The 24624-nt window shown below is 45.0% G+C and overlaps 1 protein-coding gene across 3 annotated transcripts in view; it reads right to left on the reverse strand.

Moving 5' to 3' along the window:
• Positions 1 to 2981: 2981 nt before the first annotated feature.
• Positions 2982 to 24624, reverse strand: part of NPHP3 (nephrocystin 3) — a 59873-nt gene continuing 38230 nt past the window's right edge. For 2 of the 3 annotated variants that reach the window (XM_060180260.1, XM_060180259.1), the window contains 10 exons: positions 18960 to 19054; positions 17754 to 17876; positions 14988 to 15177; positions 14609 to 14850; positions 12104 to 12179; positions 9555 to 9682; positions 6561 to 6801; positions 4561 to 4686; positions 3838 to 3953; positions 2982 to 3282 (listed from right to left, as the gene is read on the reverse strand). In XM_060180260.1, coding sequence (XP_060036243.1) covers positions 3102 to 3282; positions 3838 to 3953; positions 4561 to 4686; positions 6561 to 6801; positions 9555 to 9682; positions 12104 to 12179; positions 14609 to 14850; positions 14988 to 15177; positions 17754 to 17876; positions 18960 to 19054 — 1518 coding nt within the window. In that variant the 3' untranslated portion in view covers positions 2982 to 3101. Of the gene's footprint in view, positions 3283 to 3837; positions 3954 to 4560; positions 4707 to 6560; positions 6802 to 9554; positions 9683 to 12103; positions 12180 to 14608; positions 14851 to 14987; positions 15178 to 17753; positions 17877 to 18959; positions 19055 to 24624 lie in introns of those variants that run through there. The other variant, XM_060180261.1, reaches the window with a different exon arrangement.

The raw sequence follows: 24624 nt of genomic DNA on the forward strand, positions 1-24624 counted from the left end.
TTCTAATTGAGTTGCGTGACAGCTGCCTTTTTCATTATGAAGATGTATAATGAGAACACAAAATTCCCATTTGAGGCCCTAAAAGAGAGACATCTTTCCCAGTTACCTCTTAATCTCTTTAGGTAGTCAATCGACATGAAATTTTTTGAGTTGGTAATAAATAAGTTGTAAGTTTAAAACATTTTTTGAAATTACATTTAAACTTTAATATCTCAAAATAAAGTTACATTTCAACTGTAATACATTTTTGTCAAATCACTTTGAATAACATTACACATTTCCACTTGCAAATTTTTTAAGTCCACATTTTGTAGTAATAAATATATATCATTCTTTTATTTTTCCCTGTCGGAGGGGGTTCTTCTAAAATAATGATCTCGGATTACCTTCCTATTAACTAGAATGCACTGAACTGTTTATACCGTTAAATGGCCAAGATTTAAACACTAACTTAATTCTAAGGTCGTTGTCTTTCACTGCTGGCAAATCCAGAACTAAAAGGAGGGAGAGGGGTAAAAGATGCTGCCTAATTTCTTTTCATTCGGCCTATAGTGCATTAGAATTAGATTATTGTTTCTCAAATATATGTGCACATGAGTCACCTGGGACCTAATAAATTGCAAATCTTGATTCAGTAGGATTGGGGAGAGGATCGAAGCTGTCTAAATTTCTAATAGACTGTCACTGGTGCACACCATCCTGATTTCAAGCAAGGGCCACACATGAGTAGCCAAGCCTTAAGAGATTATTAACCAAAATCCCTCCAAATCACAAGCTACTCAGCAAGTACTGACAACTATTCAAAATGCTTTTGGTAATGCTCAGCATATTTTTATAAATAATAACCTATAAACTGGAGAGAATGTAAAGCTTCACAGCCTCCCCCTTTATTATTGATAGAGCACTGAAAACTTCCTTCAACTTGGTGAGGGCTGGGCTCAAACCTGGGTGAAGTACATGACCAAGCAGTTCACTATCCAAGTGGGCTACTTTTGCCAGCCCTGAAACTGTGCTTATTAGAAAACACTGGAGGGGGGCCAAGAGGTGGTGTCACCCAGTTGAGTGCACAAGGATCTGGGTTCAAGACCCTAATCCCCACCTGCAGATGCGAAGCTTCCCAAGCAGTGGTGCAGGTATCTCTCCCTCAATATGCCCTTTCCCGCTCAGTTTCTTTTTTTTTTAATGTATTTTTATTATCTTTATTTATTGGATAGAGACAGCCAGAAACTGAGAGGGAAGGGGGAGATAGAGAGGAGAGAGACAGACACCTGCAGCCCTGCTTCACCACTCTCTGCAGGTGGGGACTGTAGGCTTGAACCTGGGTCCTTGTGCTCTGTAACGTGTGCACTCAACCAAGTGTGTCACCACCCGGCCCATTCCCTCTCAGTTTCTCTCTGTCCTATTAAAAAAAACCACGTCACCAGGAATGGTGGATTTTGTTGTGCAGACGCAGACCCTTACCCTGGTGGCAAACAAATACTGAAGTGTGAATACTACATCTTTCAGTTTCACAATTAGTCAACCGTTGAATCTTCTGCATAGTAAATGGACTTTTATTATTTATAAATATACAAACAGTACCCAGATGTAACAAGTTTTATAAATTTATTTTATAAACTCTGGAAAATTCAGGAGCTAAGTTGAGCTTTAGATAAATGAAGAGGCAGATTTAAGCCACCGATGAAAATAGCAGACTGTCAAGTCCTTATTCTGGGAACTGTGTCTGCGGCCATAGCTGTTCTGCAGAAAGTGAAAGAGTGCCAAAGAGCTTTGATGCCTGCAAGACTTTATGCAGATACATGCTACACAGGGACGTAATTGGCAGTGTAGAGAGCTCAAAATGTAGAAAGCAAAGGACAAGCGGAAGGATCCCGGTTCGAGACCCCGGCTCCCCACCTGCAGAGGAGTCACTTCACAGGTCTGCAGGCGTCTGTCTTTCTCTCCCCGTCTCTGTCTTCTCCTCCTCCATTTCTCTCTGTCCTATTCAACAGTGAATGACACCAACAATAACAATAATAACCACAACAAGGGCAACAAAAGGGGGAAAAATGGCCTCCAGGAGCAGTGGATTCAGGGTGCAGGCACCAAGCCCAGCAATAACCCTGGAGGCAAAAAAAGAAAAAAAAATGTAGAAAGCAGGATTTGACTCAATCTGCTTGATCAAAGGCAGAATGAAAACAAAACCAAGAGGTCCATGTTGCTAATTGACTTTACAGAAAAAAAATCCAAACCTTTCATAGACATTATTCCTTTACTCCCTAGGACTGTTCTTTGAGGCAGACATCTGGTCTGGTCTGGTCTGCTGCTGAAAAGCCAGGAAGGAATGGAGAGACTAAAGTAGCTCTGGATAGATGAAAATTCGTCAGCTTCTGTCTTCACTGTTCACTGGTGCTGGTGAACAGGGATCAAGCCACTCTTGATAAATTCTTCATGTTACCTTAGGATTCTATTGTGTCTGTGTCCTTGGATCCCATACCACTGAGAAGTTAATTCTTTTTTTCTTTTAATATTTATTTTATTTATTTATTCCCTTTTGTTGCCCTTGTTGTTTTATTGTTGTAGTTATTATTGCTGTTGTCATTGTTGAATAGGACAGAGAGAAGTGGAGAGAGGAGGGGAAGACAGAGAGGAGGAGAGAAAGACAGACACCTGCAGACCTGCTTCACCGCCTGTGAAGCTACTCCCCTGCAGGTGGGGAGCCGGGGTTCGAACCGGGATCCTTATGCCGGTCCTTGTGCTTTGCGCCACCTGCGCTTAACCCACTGCGCTACAGCCCGACTCCCGTTAATTCTTTTAAACAACTAAAACTGGACTTGGACATAGCATAATGGTTAAACAAAGAGACTTCCATGTGTGAGGCATCAAAGGCAAAAAGGCCTCAGGTTCAATCCCAGGGACCACCATAAACCAGAGCTGAGCAGTGCTCTGGTCAAAACCATACAAAAACTGACACAATGGAAACTCCAACGCAACTTCATACATATGCCATACAAAATAAATCACAGTTTAATAAAAAATAAGTGTTCTTTTAAAATACGTTTGAAGTCCTAGTGTTCCAGATGTTCCTAAAGTACATTTCCAGTGAATTACAGTTGCTGCTGTTACCTTGGTCCTTGATGAAGGAAGACATTAGGAGAATGGGTTGTTTTTAAGCTAAATGTGTCTCCACTTGATGAGTGTTGGGAAGGGGCTTTTCCACCCAGAAGTGATGTCTCGGCTTCTTTTATTTCCATCGCCCGTTTGTATAGTTCAGCAGCTCTTTCAAAATCCCCTTCTTCATAGCTTTGAGAAGAAAACAATCTTAAATGAGAATATAACCTCTTACCACATCCAAATGACGTTATGAGACACAGAAAAGCAAGTTGTGGAAAACTGCTTATTTTACTTGTTTTTCCCCACAGTGCAAATTCCTCTTTTTCTATCTATATCGCTGTGCAACATTTCAGTGTCTCAGGGACACTGCTTGGACCAGGTTATGGGCTCACTTGCATGGTGTGTTGCTTTGCTATGTACGTGACCATGGCCCAGGTTGGAGGCCAGCCCCCACCAAGCTGAAGGTTCAGTGCTGTGGTCTCTTTCACTCTCTCCTTACCTCTGTCTCTACCTAAAAACAAAACAGCAACAACAATGCGAGTTGTAATGGAAGAGTGAAGTTATTAAGGGGAAGTAAGTTATTCCCTGCATCCTGAGATAAATATGAAGCAAGCCAAAGTTGCCGTGTAGATTAGTTCCGAGGGTGCCGAATTGTCCATACTACTCCACTGCCCGTGACCAACATTTTGTTTTGTTCTGTAAGGGAGTCTAACTCTATGAGGAAGTGGAAAAAAAAACTCTTACCTGAGCACAGCTAAATTTTTTAATGTCTCTCCAACGCGAGGATGCATTCGACCGAGACTGTCTTCATAAATCTTCAGTGCTCTTTCATATAATGGCAAGGCTTCATTATGTTTTTTCTTATAAAAAAAAAAAGAAAAGGAAGAATGCTCACAAATGTGTTTCTGAAATGAATGTATTCTAAACTAAGCTGCCCTGCTGGAATAAGCAGTTAAAGATTCTAATATCTCCCTATTTGATGCTCAGAAAAAGATGAATTTCTGAATAATCATGATTGGAGAAGCAGTATAACAGAAAGCTAGACACCGAAGGTTTTTTGTTGTTGTTGTTTGTTCTTTTTCTTCTTTCCTTCCTGTTTTTAATTGATTTAATAATGATCAACAAGACTATTGAATGAGAGGGGTGAAACTCCACATAATTTCCATCACCAGAGTTCACATCCCATCCCCTCTATTGGAAGCTTCCCTATTTTTTATCCCTCTGGGAGTGTGGACCCAGGATCATTATGGGGAGCAGAAGGTGGGAGTTCTGGCTTCTGTCATTGCTTCTCTGCTGGACATGGGTGTAGATACCGAAGTTACTGCAAGATACGAAGATACTGCAAGAATTTCCAGAGCACTAGAGGAAGCATTAGTGAATCAGTTGAATTATTTGACAACTAATTTGCTTACTTGTATTTCCTGCCTTCAAGCCATAGTCTTAAAGAATTACAGCATGGGGACTTACCATTTGGCTGTGGAGAACAGCTAGGTTCACCAAGGCAGTAGCTACACTTGGATGCTTTGGGCCAAAGGATTTCTGTCGAATTTCCACAGCCAGTTCATACAAAGGTACAGCTTTGTCTAATTTGCCCTAGAAGACAAAAGTGAAATCTGACAAAAATATTAAAGCAATAGATGTAGTCTGATCAGAGTTTTTCCCGTAAATAAAATTGTGTATGAAGGAGTGATTTTGAGGTCTGGGAAAGTTCAGTGGATAAAGCATTGGACTCTCAAGCATGATGTCCAGAGTTCAAGCCCCAGCATCACATATGCCAGAGTGATGCTTTGGTTCTTTCTCTCATATAAATAAATTAATCGTATATATTTATATATTTTAAATATATATATAAATATTGAAGGTAATTTTGAAGAAAAATATCCAGAAGCATTTCCTCCTAGTTTACTGGTTGATAGATAACTGAATCTAACAGGATATAGAGCCCAACAGTTAAGTCTGACAAAGAGTCTAGTAGTAGAACGATGCTGAATGTGGAGACATGTTATCTGATGATTCAGAAAGCCCATTAGACCACTCCTTACCACTCAGCAATGAAAGCATCTTTGCTACTATATATGATTTAGAAATAACACCCAATACCAAATTCCTTTCAGGTTTCTCTACTTCTTTTCCTTCCTTTTGTTACTTGAAAATCGGGCGTAACTAGTCACAGCGGGTCCTTCTTTCTAGAGCACCGAGTTCCATGCTAGGAGGACCAGCAGGTCCCACAAGTCCAAATCCAGGCCCTGCGGCTCCGTTACGGCACGAAACGAAATCAGACGGGTGCAGGCTGCAGGTACTAGGCCACAAGTCTGACCTGTGGGTCTGCAAGTGCCAGAGACATGCTCTGTTTGTTGTTGTTGTTGTTGTTTTTTTTTTGTTTTTCCCCTCTCGTTAAATAACACTTTTTTTTAAACCTAAAAACAAAGAAAAGCAGATTTCTCTGTATTTTTTTTTTTCCCTTTTTGAGAATGAAAACATTTGCAAAATGTTTCCAAACACCACTCAGCTAGAACCCAATGGGGAAAAAAGTTTCATTTAGTTCTTGGCCAAGCAAAGAAAGAGTGAACTCAAAACACTCACTTAATTCAAAGTCTCTCCTTCAACCCTAACAACTAAGTGATTTGTTATGTTCAAACTTAAATCTGGTTAAATCTGAGACCTTCTGGTGTTAATACAAAAATAAGTTATGCATGTACAAACTATTGTGCTTACTGTTGAATGGAAACATTAATTCCCCAATAGGAAAAAAAAAATAGCTCAAAAAAAATTAGGAAAAAAAAAAAAGAATAAGTTCTAACTCGAAAGTTGAATGCATTCGAATTTGGGGTGTATTTTTACAAAACCAAACTAGCACTTGATTTTCTTAAGTCTGAAAGTTTACTTTTAAATATTTATTTACTCATCATTTATGAAAGAGAGAGTGAAAGAGGAGAGAGAGAGGTGTGTCTGTGTGGCAGCTGAGTTCACTTTTGGAATATGGCATTGCGAGATTGAACCTGTGTGGCTTGTGGGGTCTGTCATCAAATTCTATGCTCAGACAGGTTATGCTGTCTCTCTTGCCCTGACACACTGTTTGTGCCAGTCCTTGGTGGTGGAATAGGACCTATGGTTGGGGGTGAGACAGCTTTGCAGACATCTACCACAGGGAGATGAGAAACTGTACCCGTGTGTCAGCAGCTGTAATCCATTAACCTCCCCCAAAACTGATAAAATATTAAATCATAGTGATTTTTCTTACAATAGTTTGTACATATGTAACATTTCCACATAACAATACAACCTCTACTAGGTCCTCCTCGGCCAGGACCTTGTTCTAGGACCTGAATACTCCATCCAACCCCAGAGTCTTTTACTTAGGTGCAGTAAATCACAGTGATTTAAAAGCTCAAAAAAAATGTCAGGAGAGAGATGATTTTTCTGACAGTATAATGTGAAACACATGTCACACGTTCAGGGCTACTTACCATTTTCTTATACAGGATTGCGAGGTGCTTCACCGTATAAGCCAGAGAAGGGTGGTCTGGAGCTAGTGCTCGCCTCCGAATATCCAGCGCTCGTTCGTAAAGCTCTTCTGCTCTCTCGTACTGCTTCTTTTCATTGCACAGAGCTGCCAGGTTGTTCAAAGACTGGGCACAATCAGGGTGGTCTGGGCCTAAAACCCGCTCCCTCATTTCTAAGGAACGCTTCAGAAACTGGTCAGCTGTCCTGGGAACAAAACACGCCACAGATGATTCCTTCCTCCCTCCCTTCCTTCCTTCCTTCCTTCCTTCCTTCCTCCCTCCCTCCCTCCCTCCCTCCCTCCCTCCCTTCCTCCCTCCCTCCCTCCCTTCCTCCCTTCCTTCCTCCCTCCCTTTCTCCCTCCCTCCCTTCCTCCCTCCCTCCCTTCCTTCCTCCCTCCCTCCCTCCCTTCCTCCCTCCCTCCCTTCCTTCCTTCCTCCCTCCCTTCCTTCCTCCCTCCCTTCCTTCCTTCCTCCCTCCCTTCCTTCCTTCCTTCCTCCCTCCCTCCCTCCCTCCCTCCCTCCCTTCCTCCCTCCCTCCCTTCCTTCCTCCCTCCCTCCCTTCCTCCCTCCCTCCCTTCCTTCCTTCCTCCCTCCCTTCCTCCCTCCCTCCCTTCCTCCCTCCCTCCCTTCCTCCCTCCCTCCCTTCCTCCCTCCCTCCCTTCCTCCCTCCCTCCCTTCCTTCCTCCCTCCCTTCCTTCCTCCCTCCCTTCCTTCCTCCCTCCCTTTTTTCCTCCCTTCCTTCCTCCCTCCCTCCCTTCCTCCCTCCCTCCCTTCCTCCCTCCCTTCCTCCCTCCCTTCCTTCCTTCCTCCTTCCCTTCCTTCCTTCCTTCCTCCCTCCCTTCCTCCCTCCCTCCCTCCCTTCCTCCCTCCCTCCCTTCCTTCCTTCCTTCCTCCCTCCCTTCCTTCCTTCCTCCCTCCCTCCCTTCCTTCCTCCCTCCCTCCCTCCCTTCCTTCCTCCCTCCCTTCCTTCCTCCCTCCCTCCCTTCCTCCCTCCCTCCCTTCCTTCCTTCCTCCCTCCCTTCCTCCCTCCCTCCCTTCCTCCCTCCCTCCCTCCCTTCCTTCCTCCCTCCCTTCCTTCCTCCCTCCCTCCCTTCCTTCCTCCCTCCCTTCCTTCCTCCCTCCCTTTTTTCCTCCCTTCCTCCCTCCCTTCCTTCCTCCCTCCCTCCCTTCCTCCCTCCCTCCCTCCCTTCCTCCCTCCCTTCCTTCCTTCCTCCTTCCCTTCCTTCCTTCCTTCCTCCCTCCCTTCCTCCCTCCCTCCCTCCCTTCCTTCCTCCCTCCCTCCCTCCCTTCCTTCCTCCCTCCCTTCCTTCCTCCCTTCCTCTCTCTCTCCCTACCTTTTAAATTTTGTTTATTTTATTTTATTATTATGATAGAGAAATTGGATGCGAGCAGGGGAAAGAAAGAGAGACACCTGCTGCACTGCTTTACCATTTGTGAAGCTTCCTGCAGGTGAGGAAAGGGGGCTTGAACCCAGGTCCTCGGACATGGTAACTTATACACTTTACCACTGGCACCACTACCTGGCTCCTATACAGTTGATTTTCTTTTTCTTTTTTAAAAAATATTTTATTTATTTATTAATGAGAAAGACAGGAGGAGAGAGAAAGAATCAGACATCACTCTGGCACATGTGCTGCCGGAGATCGAACTCAGGACCTCATGCTCGAGAGTCCAAAGCCTTATCACTGCACCACCTCCCGGACCACTACAGTTGATTTTCTGTAAGTCAGACTAGTTAAGACTTGGTCTTTTTCTTCTTAAATCCAAGATAGTTCAAAAGGATAGAGAGGGAAATCACAAAGTAAAACTTATACTGAGTGTGGCATATTGCATCAAAGCAGAGGACTCTGGGGGGAAGGAGAAAGAGGTAGAGAGTGGAGAGAAACTTGAGGCTCTGTAAACCATTAATCCCCCAATAAAAAAAATGGACTCAGTGCAGGATGCCCCCTCTTTCCACCTTCCCACACATCCCTTCCTGTCTTTTTCCACACCTTCAAGACGCTTCCCTGAGAGCCTGAGGATATCAAGTACCTGGGTGATGACTTCATTTTCCTACCTCACCTTTTTGTGAAAGATGTACCCACATGCAATTTCCAATTCAAACTTTATTTAAGTCTTTTTTTGTTTGTTTCCAAGGTTATTGCTGGGGCTCGGAGCCTGCACTATAAGTCTGCTACTCCTGGTGGCCAATTTTTCCCATTTTGTTACCCTTGTTGTTATTGCCATTGATGTTGTTGTTGGACAGAACAGAGAGAAATCAAGAGGGGGGGAGAAAGATAGACACCTGCAGACTGCTTGTGAGGCGAGCCCCCTGCAGGTGGGGAGCCGGGGTCTTGAACTGGGCTGTATACCTTGGAAATGATCAGACTTGGATAGAACAAGTCTTATTTCCTTATATCCATGCTTTTTTTTTTTTTTTTGTATTCATGTTTCTCCCTTTGAAGCTAAAACTAAATAAATGTCAATAAAAGAAACTTTGATGAAATGGGCTAGATATTTGTTACCTTTGTCTGATAACTGAAAGTGGTGATTTTGTTACATGTTTTTCTGACCCCTGAAGAAAAAAAAAAGCTTCCATAAAGTGTCAATAAAAATACTTGAGTCTGTTATGTGGAAATAAATGGAAGAGTGAAACCACCAACCACCAATCAGTCTATTCTTTGCTCTCTCTCTTAGTCCCAAGTTTCCTCTCTTGAGAGGTCTCCTGTGTAACATATACCATCACTTCTTGTGTATGTTTAAGACATGCTCAGGAAGCAAAAGAATAACTTTTTAGCAACTAAACCAACTGAAAGAAAAGCAGAGAAATGGTCTGGTTCTCACTGAGTTGTGGGTCTGTGGAAACTGGCCTAGTTTCTATCCATTTTGCCTAGCTTACCTCGATAGAGACGTAAGACAGTTTTGCACGTAAGCAACAAGATGGACACAGGCCAGCATCACCAGCCCTGTGGTACTCACTCTAGGTTATTCTGCAGGTAGTAGAGGACACCCAGTTCATTGAGGGTCCGGGCACTGTCAGGTGTGTCCTTCCCCAAGGTCAGTTCCTCGAGCTGCAGAGCCCGTCTTCGTAAAAGGGCAAATCCGCACTGGAGAAAACACAGCAGAATCAGCATCAATGCCTAAGTGCAGCCTTTGCTTCTGAACCCGGGCAGCTGGGCTCTAAAATGACAGTTTTTCTCCTCCTGATCCCTTTCTTTTTCTTTTTAAATTTTTTTATTTCTATTTTTATGTTTATTTTCCTTCTGTTGCCCTTGTTATTTTTCATTGTTATTGTATAGTTATTATTGTTGATGTCATCATTGTTGGATAGGACAGAGAGAAATGGAGGGGGAGACAGAGAGGGGGAGAGAAAGACAGACACCTGCAGACCTGCTTCACCGCCTGTGAAGCGACTCCCCTGCAGGTGGGGAGCCGGGGGGGCTCGAACCGGGATCCTTATGCCGGTCCTTGCACTTTGCACCACCTGCGCTTAACCCGCTGCGCTACCGCCCGACTCCCCTGCTCCCTTTCAGACTGATTACACAAGTAACTAAGGAAATAGACTGCAGGCCTCACATGCCTAGGGCTCCAAGTTCAGTCCCTTGTGGACCTGTGTGGTACAGTTTCATTCTCATATGGAACTCTAACTCCTATGAAATAAATAAATACATATCTAAAGTAGATTATGATAAGCTTAAGTATCAATACTGAGTTAACTTGAATGGTTATTGAAAATACACCTGCTTCCACATAGCATCACACTCTAAAATTTAAGAAAAGCTATCTTGTGCAAATGAGTTATTTGAGCAAAGGGAAACTGAATCGCAAAGTTTCAACAAGACCAGGAAAACCTGAAGATATTGACCAAGCCCGTTGCTAAACACCTCAATGCCAGGTACTTTAAACTACACATGGTTCTTGTAACTGGGACAAATGGGTAGTCTTGCAGGTTGAATGCATAGTATGAAGAGGACAGACAACAATAGTACACTATGAACATCAAACTAATTAGATGATTAGATCTAAACTAGTCCCACCACAGAGAGAATTAAGTGATGTCACAGAGTTGCTAAGTCTTCCTAGCTACATAAACGCACTACAATACATGCATCAGGTCGACACAGTAAACACCTACATTTACACAGCATTGCATCTCATATATTTTAATAGAAAATTGCTCACAGCATTTTACCTTAAGACCAACCTATAACTTTAAGACTGCGTCTGCCGTTTAGAAAACATAGTTCTTGTAGTTGAGGACACGTACACCTTTGCATCTGAATCTGACACAAAATGTTAACTGAATTCCATTTATCCCTTTTCCTTTTTTGACTCTTTAATGAGAAGAACTATAGCAGCTTAAAGTTCTTCTTTCCAACTCTAATCTTCAAATGAACTTTATAGTTCCACATCCATTGTTTTTTAAATGTCCCAACCTTATTGAGATGAAGCTGACGTGTTGCTCTGTGAGTTTAAGGTGAACATGACGAGCTGCCACACTGATACCTTGACAAGTGATTGTCACTGCATAAGGAGTTGTATGTTTTTGATGTCTGCTAAGCTGTACTCAGCACTGCTAATACTTACGCATGAATTATAAAAAACTAATGTTGATCTACTTTTTAAAAATATTTTTAAAATATTTATTTATTCATTTTCCCTTTGTTTTTGCCCTTGATATATTATTGTTGTAGTTATTATTGTTGTTATTGATGTCTTCGTTGTTGGATAGAGGAGGGGAAGACAGAGAGGGGGAGAGAAAGACAGACACCTGCAGACCTGCTTCACCGCCTGTGAAGCGAATCCCCTGTAGGTGGGGAGCCAGGGGCTCGAACCAGGATCCTTACGCCGGTCCTTGTGCTTTGCGCCACCTGTGTTTAACCCGCTGCACTACCAACCGACTCCCTACTTTTTTTTTTTTTTAACAAACAAGGTTTATGTTTCTATGTTATGATGTTCAGAGAAGCTTCATCCCTCTGGTTTAAAACACAAGGATGGAGAGACATTTCACTGGGTAGGGAGTGCTCCCTTGCCATGTGTGCAGTCCAAGATTGAACCCCAGCCCTACATGCTGGTACTATGGCACTGGGTGAAGCGCTGGTGCTCTGGTGTCATTATCTCTCTCTCTGAGTGAATGAATGAATGAATGAAAGAATGAAAGAATGACTGAAAAAACTGCCTGAGGAGGGATGAGATCATGCATGCACGAGGTTATAAATGTATAGGCAAAAGCAAAAAGACCAACACACACACACACACAGACACACACACTCACACACACACAGACACACACACACACACACACTCACACACACACACTCACACACACACACACTCACACACACACACTCACACACAGACACACACACTCACACACACACACTCACACACACACACACTCACACACACACTCACTCACACACACACACACTCACACACACTCACACACACACACTCACACACACACACACACTCACACACACACACACACACACACACACACACACACACACGAAGTCTACCATTACCAAATTGCCTTTTCTCTTTGTTGCTTTCTGGCGAATCTTAAAGGATTTTTTCCGGAAATGTTCAGCTTGTTCATACCTAAAAAATAAAAACAATGCAAGTCAAAAGAGGATCTCTCCAAAGTGTAACACTCCAGCAAAATAAATCCCTCTCTTACCTAGGAGAAAGCAGTTTTATTCTTGAAGTGACAGCCATACAGAACAAAAAGTCCTTAGCACTGCTCAGCTCTGGCTTATGGGGGTGTGGGGGACTGAACCCAGGACTTAGGAGCCTCAGGCATAAGAGTCTCTTTGCATAACAATTATGCTATCTACCCCTTTCCAAACTAAAAATTTTCCGCAGATGCCTCTATGGAACAAAACAAAACAAAACAAACCTAGCCTTCTAGGCAACTGACATCTTAGCAGATTTTTAAAAATATTTTATTTTTTTCCCTTTTGTTGCCCTTTTTAATTGTTGTTGTAGTTATTATTGTTGTTGTTGATGATGTCATTATTGTTACATAGGACAGAGAGAAATGGAGAGAGGAGGGGAAGACAGAGGGGGGAGAGAAAGACAGACACCTGCAGACCTGCTTCACCGCCTGTGAAGCGACTCCCCTGCAGGTGGGGAGCCGGGGGCTCAAACCGGGATCCTTATGCTGGTCCCTGCGCTTTGTGCCATGTGCGCTTAACCTGTGCTACCACCTGACCCCCTACTCTCTCTTTTTGGAAAAAAAACATTGTCTATTATCTTTATTTGATAGAGTCAGCCAGAAATCGAGCAGAAGGGGGATATAGAGAGGGAATGAGACAGAGACACCTGTAGCCCTGCTTCACCATTTGTGAAGCTTCCCCCCTGCAGGTGGGGACCAGGGGCTTGGACCTGGATCCTTACACACTGTAATGTGTGCGCTCAGCCAGGTGAGTCACCACCCAGGCCCTCTATTACTCTCCTTGATAGTCTGACCTCTCGTCAAATAGAGGCGTGACATTTGCACAAAGTGTGAAACAGTGTTTCTAGAAGCTGAGTGCCTGTGAAGTGGCTCCCTTGGATAGTGTGCTGCTTTGTCATGTGGACAACCCAGGTTCGAGCCCCGGCCCCACCACATGGATGGAAGTCAGTGCTGTGGCCTCCTTCCTTCTCTCTGCCTCTCTGTTTCTATCTAGAAGAAGAAACAGTTAAGTGAAAAAAAAAAAAAAAGTTCCAATGAACACTACTTGTGAAAGCAGTAGAAGTGGGCGGGGGAGACAGCATAATGGTTATGCAGACAGACTCTCATGCCTGAGGCTCCTAACTCCCAGGTTCAATCCCCCGCACCACCATAAGTCTGAGCTGAGCAGTGCTCTGGTGTCTCTCTCTCTCTCTCTCTCTCAAAAATAAAGTTAATAAAAAAAAATTAAAAAAAGAAAAGAAAGCAGTAGAAGTGAGCTTTTATCGAAGACAAGGCATTCAGTGAGTATCTACCAGCTGGGGGGATTTGCTAGGATCTGGGGATTGTCAGACATTTGGTGTGAAAAGCTAAGCTGTAAATGTTTCAGGCTTTGTGGGCCACAGGGCCTCTGCTGCATCCACAGATTCTGTTGCTGAATTATAGAAATAACCACAGACAGTGTGGGAGTGAAACAAACAAACAAACATGCCTGTTGCAGTCTGAGAGGTGGCGCCATGGATAAAGTAAACTGTTGGATTCACAAGCATGAGGCCCCAAATTTAACCCCTGGCATCCTGTGTGCCAGAGTGATAATGTGGTTCTCTCTCATTAAAAATTGTATCTATTTACTCTTTATTTACCTATGTGATTATGTTTCAGTGCAAGTTTACTGAAAAAAACAAAAAACAAAAACAGGAGTCCACTTCTACTAGGCCTTGGAGCAATGGTTTGCTGCTTCCTTTTTTAAAAAATAATTTCCTATTAGCAGATGAATGAATGACACGTGTTGACACGTGGGTACGTTCAGTTCACTCATCTCCACACAAAAGGTCTCTACAGAAGGCTTTCACCCACATCAGGCGCCAGGACAGGACCCCCAGGTTCTCTTCATCTCCTCTGTCTCCTCCCTTCCTTGTTCCTCAGAGTCCTTTACTCTGGTGCAATACGCTTGGCGCGGTCCAGGTCTCATTTTGAGTTTTCCTTCTCTACTTGTTTCTCACGTTCACTCTATACGTGAGATCATCTGGTATTTATCCTTCTCTTTTTGGCTTCTCTTACGCAACAGGAGGCCTTTAAGTTCTATCTGAGATGAGGCAAAAGACATGACTTGAACATTTTTAACAGCTAAGAAGTGTTCTATTATGCAGAGCCGACACAACTTCCATAGTTTGCTGACCTTCTTTTATGAGAAATGCACTCAGGATCACAAAGCTAGTCAGCAGAGGGGCCTGGACTATGCAGCCAGCCCACGTCCAGGCTCTGCTTTGTCATCATTTTCTGTGTCCACCCACGAAGACCCAGAAATAGCACGTGAGCTCGGGGCTGTGTTACTCCCTAGGACATAGAGGACGCGCATGAGGGACCGAGCTCTTACTTATTCTGCTTCTGGTACAAAGTGGCAAGAGCCTCCAGCTCCCGGGCGACGTGCGGGTGGTCGGGGCCATGGGCATTCTCCGAGATCTCCAGAGCCTGCTTATACAGCTGCTCGGCATTGCCGAACTTCTTCCACTGCACGTACACGCCGGCCAGCTGGTGGAGGGACTGGGCTACTCTCGGGTGATCGGGGTCCAGTGCCGTTTCTCGAATTTCGAGAGACCTCTGCAAAGGCACCACAGCCTGGGTGGGTGAGAGAAGAGGAGAGACAAAGGAGGAAGTCCAGGCCAAGTGAGAGAGGGGGGCAGCAGCCCTGTGGGATGAGAGCCAAGGAAGCAGGACACCCCACCCAGCCCCGCCTGTGTCTCCAGGGCCCCTACCTGGCTGAGCAGGCCCAGGTCCTTGAGGAAGCGCCCCAGGGTTTCATACAGGTCGGCCAGGCAGGTCCTGCTCTCCTGACCGTCGCAGTTCTTCTCGTACTGCTTCAGGGAGTCGAAGTACTCGGCCGCCATGGCGCTTTTGTCTTTGCCGGCAAACTGCCAGTAGCTCAGTAGCTCGGCAAAGTGGCCTCTGTCCCACCAGACAAGTGACTCGTCTACATGGAGCGAATGTGCCAGAAGACCCCCCCTCCGCCCACTTGAGCTGCTGATAGCTGACGGGGAGGTCGGGGCGATGCGGGGGGCTGAGGCTCCAGCCTCCACTGACTCTGAGCCGCCTCTCACATGTCAGCAGCCCCCTCAGTGGAAGTGGGGTGGCCGCCGCCTGCCTTGGGTGTGAGGATCTCGAGGTGGTGACATGGGGCAGTCGCTCCAGGGGACTGGCTGTTGTCACTAATATTGCAATTCCTCGCCCAAGGAGATCTATGGCCAACTTTGTTTCGATATATCATGACACCCAGGCAAATAAATGCTGACTTCACCCCCCTCAAAGCCTTTTTTCATTATGTGAGTTCCACTTGTTCGACCTTCCTGTTACAGCACAGGGGATAGCTCTTAGAGTACCAACTTGCAGGCCTGAGACCTCAGAGGCCACAAGTTCAGTCCCTGGCAGTACCTTATGTTAGAAATGAGTGGAGGTTTTGTTTATTTTGTTAAGGTGTATTTAGGGGATGGACGGTGGCACACCTGGTTAAGCACACGTTACAGTGTTCAGGGACCCAGGTTCCAGCCCCCAGTCTCCACCTGCCGGGGGAAAACTTCACAAGTGGTGAGCAGTTCTGCAGATGTCTCTCTCCCTATCATCTCCTTCCCTCTCAATGTTTGGCTCTCTATCCAATAAATAAATAAATATAATACCCACCCACCCCCAAAAGAAAAAAAATATTTATTGCTTATTGAGGGGGGAGTGGGAGTAGAAGGAGGAGGAGGAGGAGGAGGAGGAGGAAGGACCCAGAGCATCACTCAGGCATGTGATGCTGGGGCTCAAATGTAGGGCCCCATGTCACCACCTTCTGGGTTGATGAGCAGAGGTTTTTTTTTTTTAAGAGATCTGTTTATTTCCCTAAGAGAAACCAGAGCACTGCTCAGTGACATGCATTGTCAAGGCTCAAACCCAGGGCCCTTTAGATAAATGGAGTGCTCCTCCTCTACTTCCCTGTCCCCTGCCCCATCTGTACATGATGGAAACTAGTATAGCAGATACCCACGAAACACAGCAAACTGTCAAAATACTGACTCTGTATTATATATATTCATGAAGAAGATAGGCAGCGAGAAAGAACAAGACATCACTTTGGTATGTATGTTGCCAGGGATTGAACTCGGAACCACATACTTGAGAGTCCAATACTATATCCACTGCACCACCTCCCTGACCACACTCATTCTGTATTTTCATCAAGGAATTGAATGATAGAAGAATTGTATTAATTGAGAGCTGATGTTGCTGATGTTACTTAAGCTAAGTGAGTTGGTAAAATCTAGAATGAACCTGAGCTCAAGGGATGGAGACCAGAAAGAAATATATCAGTGGGACAAAGAGACCTGAGAGTTCACCCATACAAATTCTGTGCTCCGCCACCCACTCCTCCTTCCTCGTGGGGAATCAGTGGGTCACAGCTCCAGAAAGCGGTTCTGCCCTCGGCAAATTCAAACACAGCACAGGCTGGGTGCAGTCCTACTAGGGAAAAGGGCATCCCTCCTGTCAATGCGACAGCAGGCAGACACAACCTAGAACCCGGAGCCTGTTTCTGTTTGCTTGGTTGGCTCTGGTTTGTCTTGCTTTAGTCCTACTAGAGTTTCATCATGCTGAGCTGACTTTTTTTCAGATGGAAAGAAAGAGAAATAGATAGATGGAAAGGGGGAAGACACCACAGCACTGAAGATTCCCCCATTGTAGTGGGGGCTGGGCTCAAACCCGGGTCACACTCATGGCAAATAGAGTCTTCTCAGGTGAGCTGCCTTACCAGTCCCCAAAAGACCACACGGCTCAGGGAAGATATTCTGAGCCATCTTTCCAGGTGGTTTGACTGAAACCTGCTAAAGGCTGTTTGAAGGCATGAAGCTAACCTGAGGCCAGAGCTGCAGTGGGCAACCCCAGTACCACATCTCAAGATCATCAGTCCTCTGATTTCATGAAAAGTAAACAATACTCTCTTGTCCTTCTTGGAAAAAGTAGATCTCATGGCCATTAGCAATTTACCTTTAAAAAGTGTATTATATTTAAGATGCCCTGAAAACTGGATTGTTTTTTAAGTTGATGATCTTTTTTCTTTGTTATGCTGAACAACTGATATAATTTGGGGATATGGGGCAAGGTGGTCTACAAATGAGGTTTTTTTTTAACACTTTATTTACTTACTTATTTTGGAACAGAAACAGAAATTGAGGGAAGGGGAAGGTAGAGAGGGAAAGAGATGCCTGCAGCCCTGTTTCACTGCTCATGAAACTTTCCCTACAGGTAGGGTGTGAGGGCTTGAACCCAGGTCCTTGCACACTATGATGTATGTGTTCTAACTGGTGCACCACCGCCCAGCCCCACAAATGAGTTTCTTACTGTTGTTTTGTTTGTTTGTTTGTTTGTTTGCTACAGCACTGCTCAGCTCTGCCTTCTGGAGGTAACAGGGATTGAACCTAGGACCTTGCAGCTCAAGCATGAAAGTCTGTTGTGTCTCCTGCTGTGCTATCTGCTTAGCCTGAGTTTCTCACCTTTTGTAGAGGTTTTGGGACACGAAGAGGTTGAGAAGACAGTCGTGGAGCTTCTGTTTGCTGCCCTGCTGCTGGAAGAGCCACGGCAGCTCGTCTGCGCTTCTCCATGTCACTCGGCCCTGGCTGGCAGAGGGGATGATGCTTGTCAAACCTCCCCACAGGGAGCTCGAGTCACAAGGCTTCAGACAGATGCTCAAGGGAGGAAAGTCCACTTAGCATGTGCCTGGAATGCTCTGGGCAAAGCCAGAAACTCTACCCATCTATGGTGATAAATAAGGTGACATCCTGGGCCATCAACCAATACTACTGGTGTCCTCTCATAACTGAAATAGAAATAAACCTCAGTGGTTGAATACAGATACGCCCAACATACATAGACACATGTGTTTAAATTGCTACTGAAATAAAAGTGATACAATGAGCAATGCAATGAGCCTACACTGAGTTGATTTAAGTTTAAATCCATAGCATAATATAATCACAATTTTATAAAATTTTAAATTATCTTTATTTAGTTATTGGATAGAGATAGCCAGAAATTGAGAAAAAGGGGGAGGCAGAGAGGGAGAGAGACAGAGAGATGCCTACAGCCCTGCTTCACCACTTGCGAAGCTTTCCCCCTGCAGGTGGGGACCAGGGGCTGGAACCTGGGTCCTTGTGCACTGTAACATAGTCACTCAGCCAGGTGCGCCATCACCCGGTCCCTATCATTGTATTTTATTCATTTAACACTAACAGAGTAAGGAGAGGATTTAGTCTTGTATTTATTTATTGGATGAATTTTTAAAATTCGTCACCAGGGTCGTCACTGGGACTTGGTACCCATGTGACAAATCAGCTGCTCCCAGCAGCCAGATTTGTTCCCCCCCCCCCCCCCCCGCTTTTAATTTTCCTTTCTTGCCTAGTGGAATAGAGAAACTAAGAGGGGAGGGGGAGATAGAGAAAGTGAGAAACAGAGACACCTGCAGCCCTGAAGCTGGGCCTTGAATGCAGGGCCTTGTACTCTACCTGGTGGGCCATGGCACAGCTCTGGGAGAGGATTATCATCAGTCTGACTGTGTACTGTCTTGAGAATCAAGAGCACAGCCTACGGTAAAGGGTGAAATGGAATGCGTGGAGCTATCATCTAGAAAGAGTCTAGGTTTCTTGCCCAGCAAGGGAAACACAGACAGAGGCGGGTGTGGGGCAGAAGCCCCCTTCACATACTTTAGCTGCAGGGTGAAGTAGTTGATGAGCTTTTGCCTGGATGAAGAAATCATGGTGGGACACTGCAGGTACTCCAGACGCACTGCCTCCCAAGCCTGGAGAGAAACAGAAAAAGCCACTGCTGGCCAGGGAGGTGGCTCAGCGGGCACACACGGGACTCGCATGCACGAGGCCCCAGGTTCACCCTCTGCCACTCCACCAGCACTGAGCTCTGGGTTGTCTCCCTGTCTCTTCTGTGAAGTGGATCTTGAATCCACAGGGAAGACACTGCAGTTTATTTCCTACATGTCACAGTGTATCAACAAATTTGTCGGGGTCTTCATTAGAACGTTCAAAAACTTGGGGGCCAGGTGGTGGCGCACCTGGCTGAGTGTATGGGTTACGGCGCACAAAGCCCCAGGTTTAAGCCCCTGCTCTCCTCCTGCAGGGGGAAAGCTTCACAAGTGGTGAAGCAGGGGTGCAGGTGTCTCAGTCTCTCTCCCTCCCTATCACCCCCTTTCCTCTTGATTTCTGGCATTACCAAAACTTTTTTTAAAAATAGTATTGAAAAATTCTATGACAAACTGATAAAAACTCGAGGTCGGGTGGTGGTGCACCTGGTTGAGCACACATGTTACTATGCACAAGGAACTGGGTTTGAGCCCCTGGTCCCCACCTGCAGGGGGAAGCTTTGCAAGTGGTAAAGCAGGGCTGCAGGTGCCTCTATCTCTCTCCCTCCCTATCTCCCCCTTTCCTCTAGGTTTCTGGCTGCCTCTATCAAATAAATTTTAAAATAAAAAGAATAAAAATGCCTGTACTGGAACTTCCAGAGGTGTGACTATGAAGTAGGAGGCATTTCAGATCACTCTCCTGATAAACTAGGAAGAAAGAAAGAAAAAACAACTGAAAACAACATCTGAAAACTCAACAAAATGCAGCCAGGACCTCTTCAGAAACTCACTAAGCCACAGCCACCAAGTTAGAGATGCTACTATGATTCCATCCTGACTTCCCTGAGCAGACGACCTCACCAATGTGTCCTAGAACCCCACCTTGCCAGAGCCCTACTGCACTAGGGAAAGACAGAAACAGGCTGGGGGTGTGGATCGACCTGATAATGGCTATGTCCGGCAGAGAAGCAATTTCATAAGTCCAGCTTTTGCACCATATAGAGAATTTTGGTACATTCTCCCAGAGGCGTAAATATTAGGAGGGAAATGACCAGAGGGTTCTGAACTCCAATTCCAGCAGGACTCGGAGGGAGGACAAGGAAGAAACGGCTGGACCATAGGAAAAAAAAATGGGTATATATATATATATATATATATATATATATAGCTATAGCAATAATAGTCAACCCATATCTGTGATCTCGGGAGAACCCCTGCAGTTTCTGAGGGAAGGAATGAGGACACGGGACTCTGGAGGTGGGAAAGGTGCGGAATTATACCCTCGTTATCTTATAACTTTGTGAATCAGTATTAAGTTACTAATTAATAAATATCTATACTAATCTTTTTTTAAATTATTTATTTATTTATTCCCTTTTGTTGCCCTTCTTTTTTTTTTTTTTTTCTCCTCCAGGGTTATTGCTGGGCTCGGTGCCTGCACCATGAATCCACCGCTCCTGGAGGCCATTTTTCCCCCTTTTTGTTGCCCTAGTTGTTGCAGCCTCGTTGCGGTTATTATTATTACCATTGTTGACGTTGCTTTTGTTGTTGGATAGGACAGAGAGAAATGGAGAGAGGAGGGGAAGACAGAGAGAGAAGGGGAGAGAAAGACAGACACCTGCAGACCTGCTTCACCGCCCGTGAAGCGACTCCCCTGCAGGTGGGGAGCCGGGGGCTCGAACCGGGATCCTTACGCCGGTCCCTGCACTTTGCGCCACGTGCGCTTAACCCACTGCGCCACCACCCGACTCCCACCCTTCTTGTTTTATTGTTGTAGTTATTATTGTTGTTGTTATTGATGTCATCGTTGTTGGATAGGACAGAGAGAAATGGAGAGAGGAGGGAAAGACAGAGAGGGGGAGAGAAAGACAGACACCTGCAGACCTGCTTCACCGCCTGTGAAGCGACCTCCTTGCAGGTGGGGAGCCGGGGGCTTGAACCGGGATCCTTACGCCGGTCTTTGGGCTTTGCGCCACCTGTGCTTAACCCGCTGCGCTACCACTGGACTCCCCCTATACTAATATCTTAACTCAGAACTAATCAGTTCAAACTTTTAGCTAACATGAAAAGTCATATTGCACAAAAGCAAATGCCTGGGGTGGTGGAGTGGTTCACCTGGACAGTGCGCTGCTCTGTTGGCTGTGACAGCCAGGTCTGAGCCCAGCCCTCACCACACCGAAGACTTTTTAGGTGCTCTTATCTCTCTCTCTCTCTCTCCCTCCCTCCCTCTCTCTCCTCTTCCTCCCTCCACCTCTTTCTCTCTGCCTCTTTATCTCCATTTAAACATAAATAAATAATATTGAAAAAAAACAAAGTAAAGGATTCTGGAGAAGGAGGGAGAGGAAGGGGGCAGAGAAGACACAGGCTCCTGGTGCCTGGTGGTGGAAAAGGACCTAAGTTGGGGTGAGAGAGTCTTGTAGATAGGTGTGTCTACCTATCACAGGGAGACAAGAGACTGTGCCACCAAGTGCAAGGACCGGCGTGAGGATCCCGGTTCAAGCCCCTGGCTCCCCACCTGCAGGGGAGTCGCTTCACAGGCGGTGAAGCAGGTCTGCAGGTGTCTGTCTTTCTCTCCCCCTCTCTGTCTTCCCCTCCTCTCTCCATTTCTCTCTGTCCTATCCAACAATAATGACAACAACAATAATAACTACAACAATAAAACAAGGGCAACAAAAGGGAATAAATAAATACTTAAAAAACAAGAAAAGAAACTGTGCCAATATGTCAGCAACTATCTTGCAAACCAATAACCCTCCCCTAATGAAACAACTAAAAAATAAAGAAATTGAGACATAAAAATTACTTATTAAAATCTCAGAAATGTGGATGGACAAAAGTAGTAAAGGAGATGCATTTCCCCAGGCAATAACCTGGGTCCACGTGTATCTCAGCTGTCAGGCTCAGGCAAAAACTAGTAGTCATGGGCCTCTTGGAATACACCCAAAATAGACCTAGTTTTTCCAAAACGGAGACCCCAAATCTTCATCTGCAATATTCCAGCCTTTAGGTTCATGATTAGTCAACAGTTTGTTCTGCTTTGTATCTTAACTCTTTTTCAGCCACCAGGTTCCAGATGCTACCATGATGCCAACCTTCCCTGGGCAGATGACCCCATCAATGTGTCCTGGAGCCCCCCCTCCCCAGAACTCTGCCCCACTAGGGAGAGAAGGAAGAGGCAGGCTGGGAGTCTGGATCGACCTGCCAACGCCCATGTTCAGCGGGGAAGCAATTACAGACGCCAGACCTCCCACCTTCTGCATCCCACAATGACCCTGGGTCCATGCTCCTGGAGGGATAAAGAACAGGAAAGCTGTCAGGAGAGGGGATGAGATACGAAGTTCTTGGGTGGAATTGTACCCCTCTTATCCTATGGTCTTGTCAATATTTCCATTTTATAAATAAAAACTATATAAAAAAGACAGAAATACACATTTGCACAGGAAAAAAGTACTGAAAAGACCAGATGCATGTAAGTGCTATGTAGTAAAATAGAAAGACAGGCCTGTGAATTTTACACAGAGCATAAGCCAACCATGGTATTACGATAATAAGAATTTAATCAACATCTCTATAGATTAGTCAATATGGCCTCATATTAGTCATTGTCTCTTAAAGAGTTTCTATTTTTCTAAGTCACTCAGTCCTCAGTCTTAAACAGATTCTCCTACACATTGTCACACATTGGAAGGACCATGGGCCATGTCAACCAATTCTGTTCTTACATTTCCACAACCTCTGTAGTAAACTTGAGAAATTTGTCTAAGGCTAAATGAGAACATGCCCTGGTTACATAACCAGAAAGTTCTGGAGAGCTGGGTTGTGTACACAGGCAGACTGACTTAGAGTCTATTTTTTTTTTTTTCACCACTTGGGTTATTGCTGGGGCCTGGTGCCAACACTACAAATTCACCACACCTGGAACACACGGCTTTGCCACTCACAAAGCTTTTCCCCTGCAGGTGAGGAATGGGGACTTGAACCTGGGTCCTTGCACATTCTAACATGTGTGTTCAAACAGCTGTACCACTATCCAGCCCTCCCTTTTTTATGCAATAGAAAAGAGAGAAATTGTAAGAGGAGGAGCGATAGAAAGAGAGATTAAATGCAGGTGGTACAAAGCTTTTTTATGCAATAGAAAAGAGAGAAATTGTAAGAGGAGGAGCGATAGAAAGAGAGATTAAATGCAGGTGGTACAAAGCGCAAGGATCTGCATAAGGATCCCGGTTGGAGCCCCCGGCTCCCCACCTGCAGGGGAGTCGCTTCACAGGCGGTGATGCAGGTCTGCAGGTGTCTATCTTTCTCTCCCCTTCTCTGTCTTCCCCTCCTCTCTCCATTTCTCTCTGTCCTATCCAACAGCGACGACATCAATGACATCAAGAATAATAACTACAACAATAAAACAACAAGGGCAACAAAAGGGAATACATAAATATATAAAAAAGAAAGTGAGAGAAAGATAGACATCTGTAGACTTGCTTCACCACTTGTGAAGCAGACCACTTGCAAGTGGGGAACATGGGGTTTGAACCTGGGTCCTTGCACATGGTAATATGTGCTCCTAATGGAGTGTACCACCACCCACCACTCAGAGTCCAATATCTCTTTGTTGTGCTGCTGGTGCCAGAGACTCATACATGTGTGATGTTGTTGTATCTGAGACGACGTTTTCACCCAGAGAAAAACACAGAGAAGAAGAGACAGCAGAGCTTCCTCCAGAGCTTCCTCCAGAGCATGTGGCTTCCCCATGTTGTGTGGGCTTCAAACCTGAACTGTGTTATGGCAAGGTACACTCTCTACTCAGTAGTCATCTTTCTGGCCCACCTAATTATTTTAATTAATTAATTAATTAGGGTTTTAAAAACATTGATCTATTCCCTTTTGTTGCCCTTGTTGTTCTATTGTTGCAGTTATTACTGTTGTTGTTGATGATGTTGCTGTTGTCGGATAGGACAGAGAGAAATCGAGAGAGATGGGGAGACAGAGAGGAGGAAAGAAAGACAGACACCTACTACTCAGCTGTAAAAAAATGGTGACTTCACCGTTTTCAGCCGATCTTGGATGGACCTTGAAAAAATCATGTTGAGTGAAATAAGTCAGAAACAGAAGGATGAGTATGGGATGATCTCACTCTCAGGCCGAAGTTGAGAAACAAGATCAGAAAAGAAAACACAAGTCAAACTGAAATGGAATTGGCGTATTGCAGCAAAGTAAAAGACTCTGGGGTGGGTGGGTGGGTGGGGAGAATACATGTCCATGAAGGATGATAAATGACATAGTGGGGGCTGTATTGTTAAATGGGAATCTGGGGAATGTTATGCATGTACAAACTATTGTATTTACTGGTGAATGTAAAACATTAATTCCCCAATAAAGAAATAAATTATTTAAAAAAAAAAAAAAAGAAAGACAGACACCTGCAGACCTACTTCACCGCCTGTGAAGCGACTCCCCTGCAGATGGGAAGCCAGGGGCTCAAACCAGGATCCTTTTGCCGGTCCTTGCGCTTTGCGCCACGT

This window comes from Erinaceus europaeus, chromosome 21 (genome assembly GCF_950295315.1).
Source record: "Erinaceus europaeus chromosome 21, mEriEur2.1, whole genome shotgun sequence".
Classification (NCBI taxonomy): Eukaryota; Metazoa; Chordata; class Mammalia; order Eulipotyphla; family Erinaceidae; genus Erinaceus; species Erinaceus europaeus.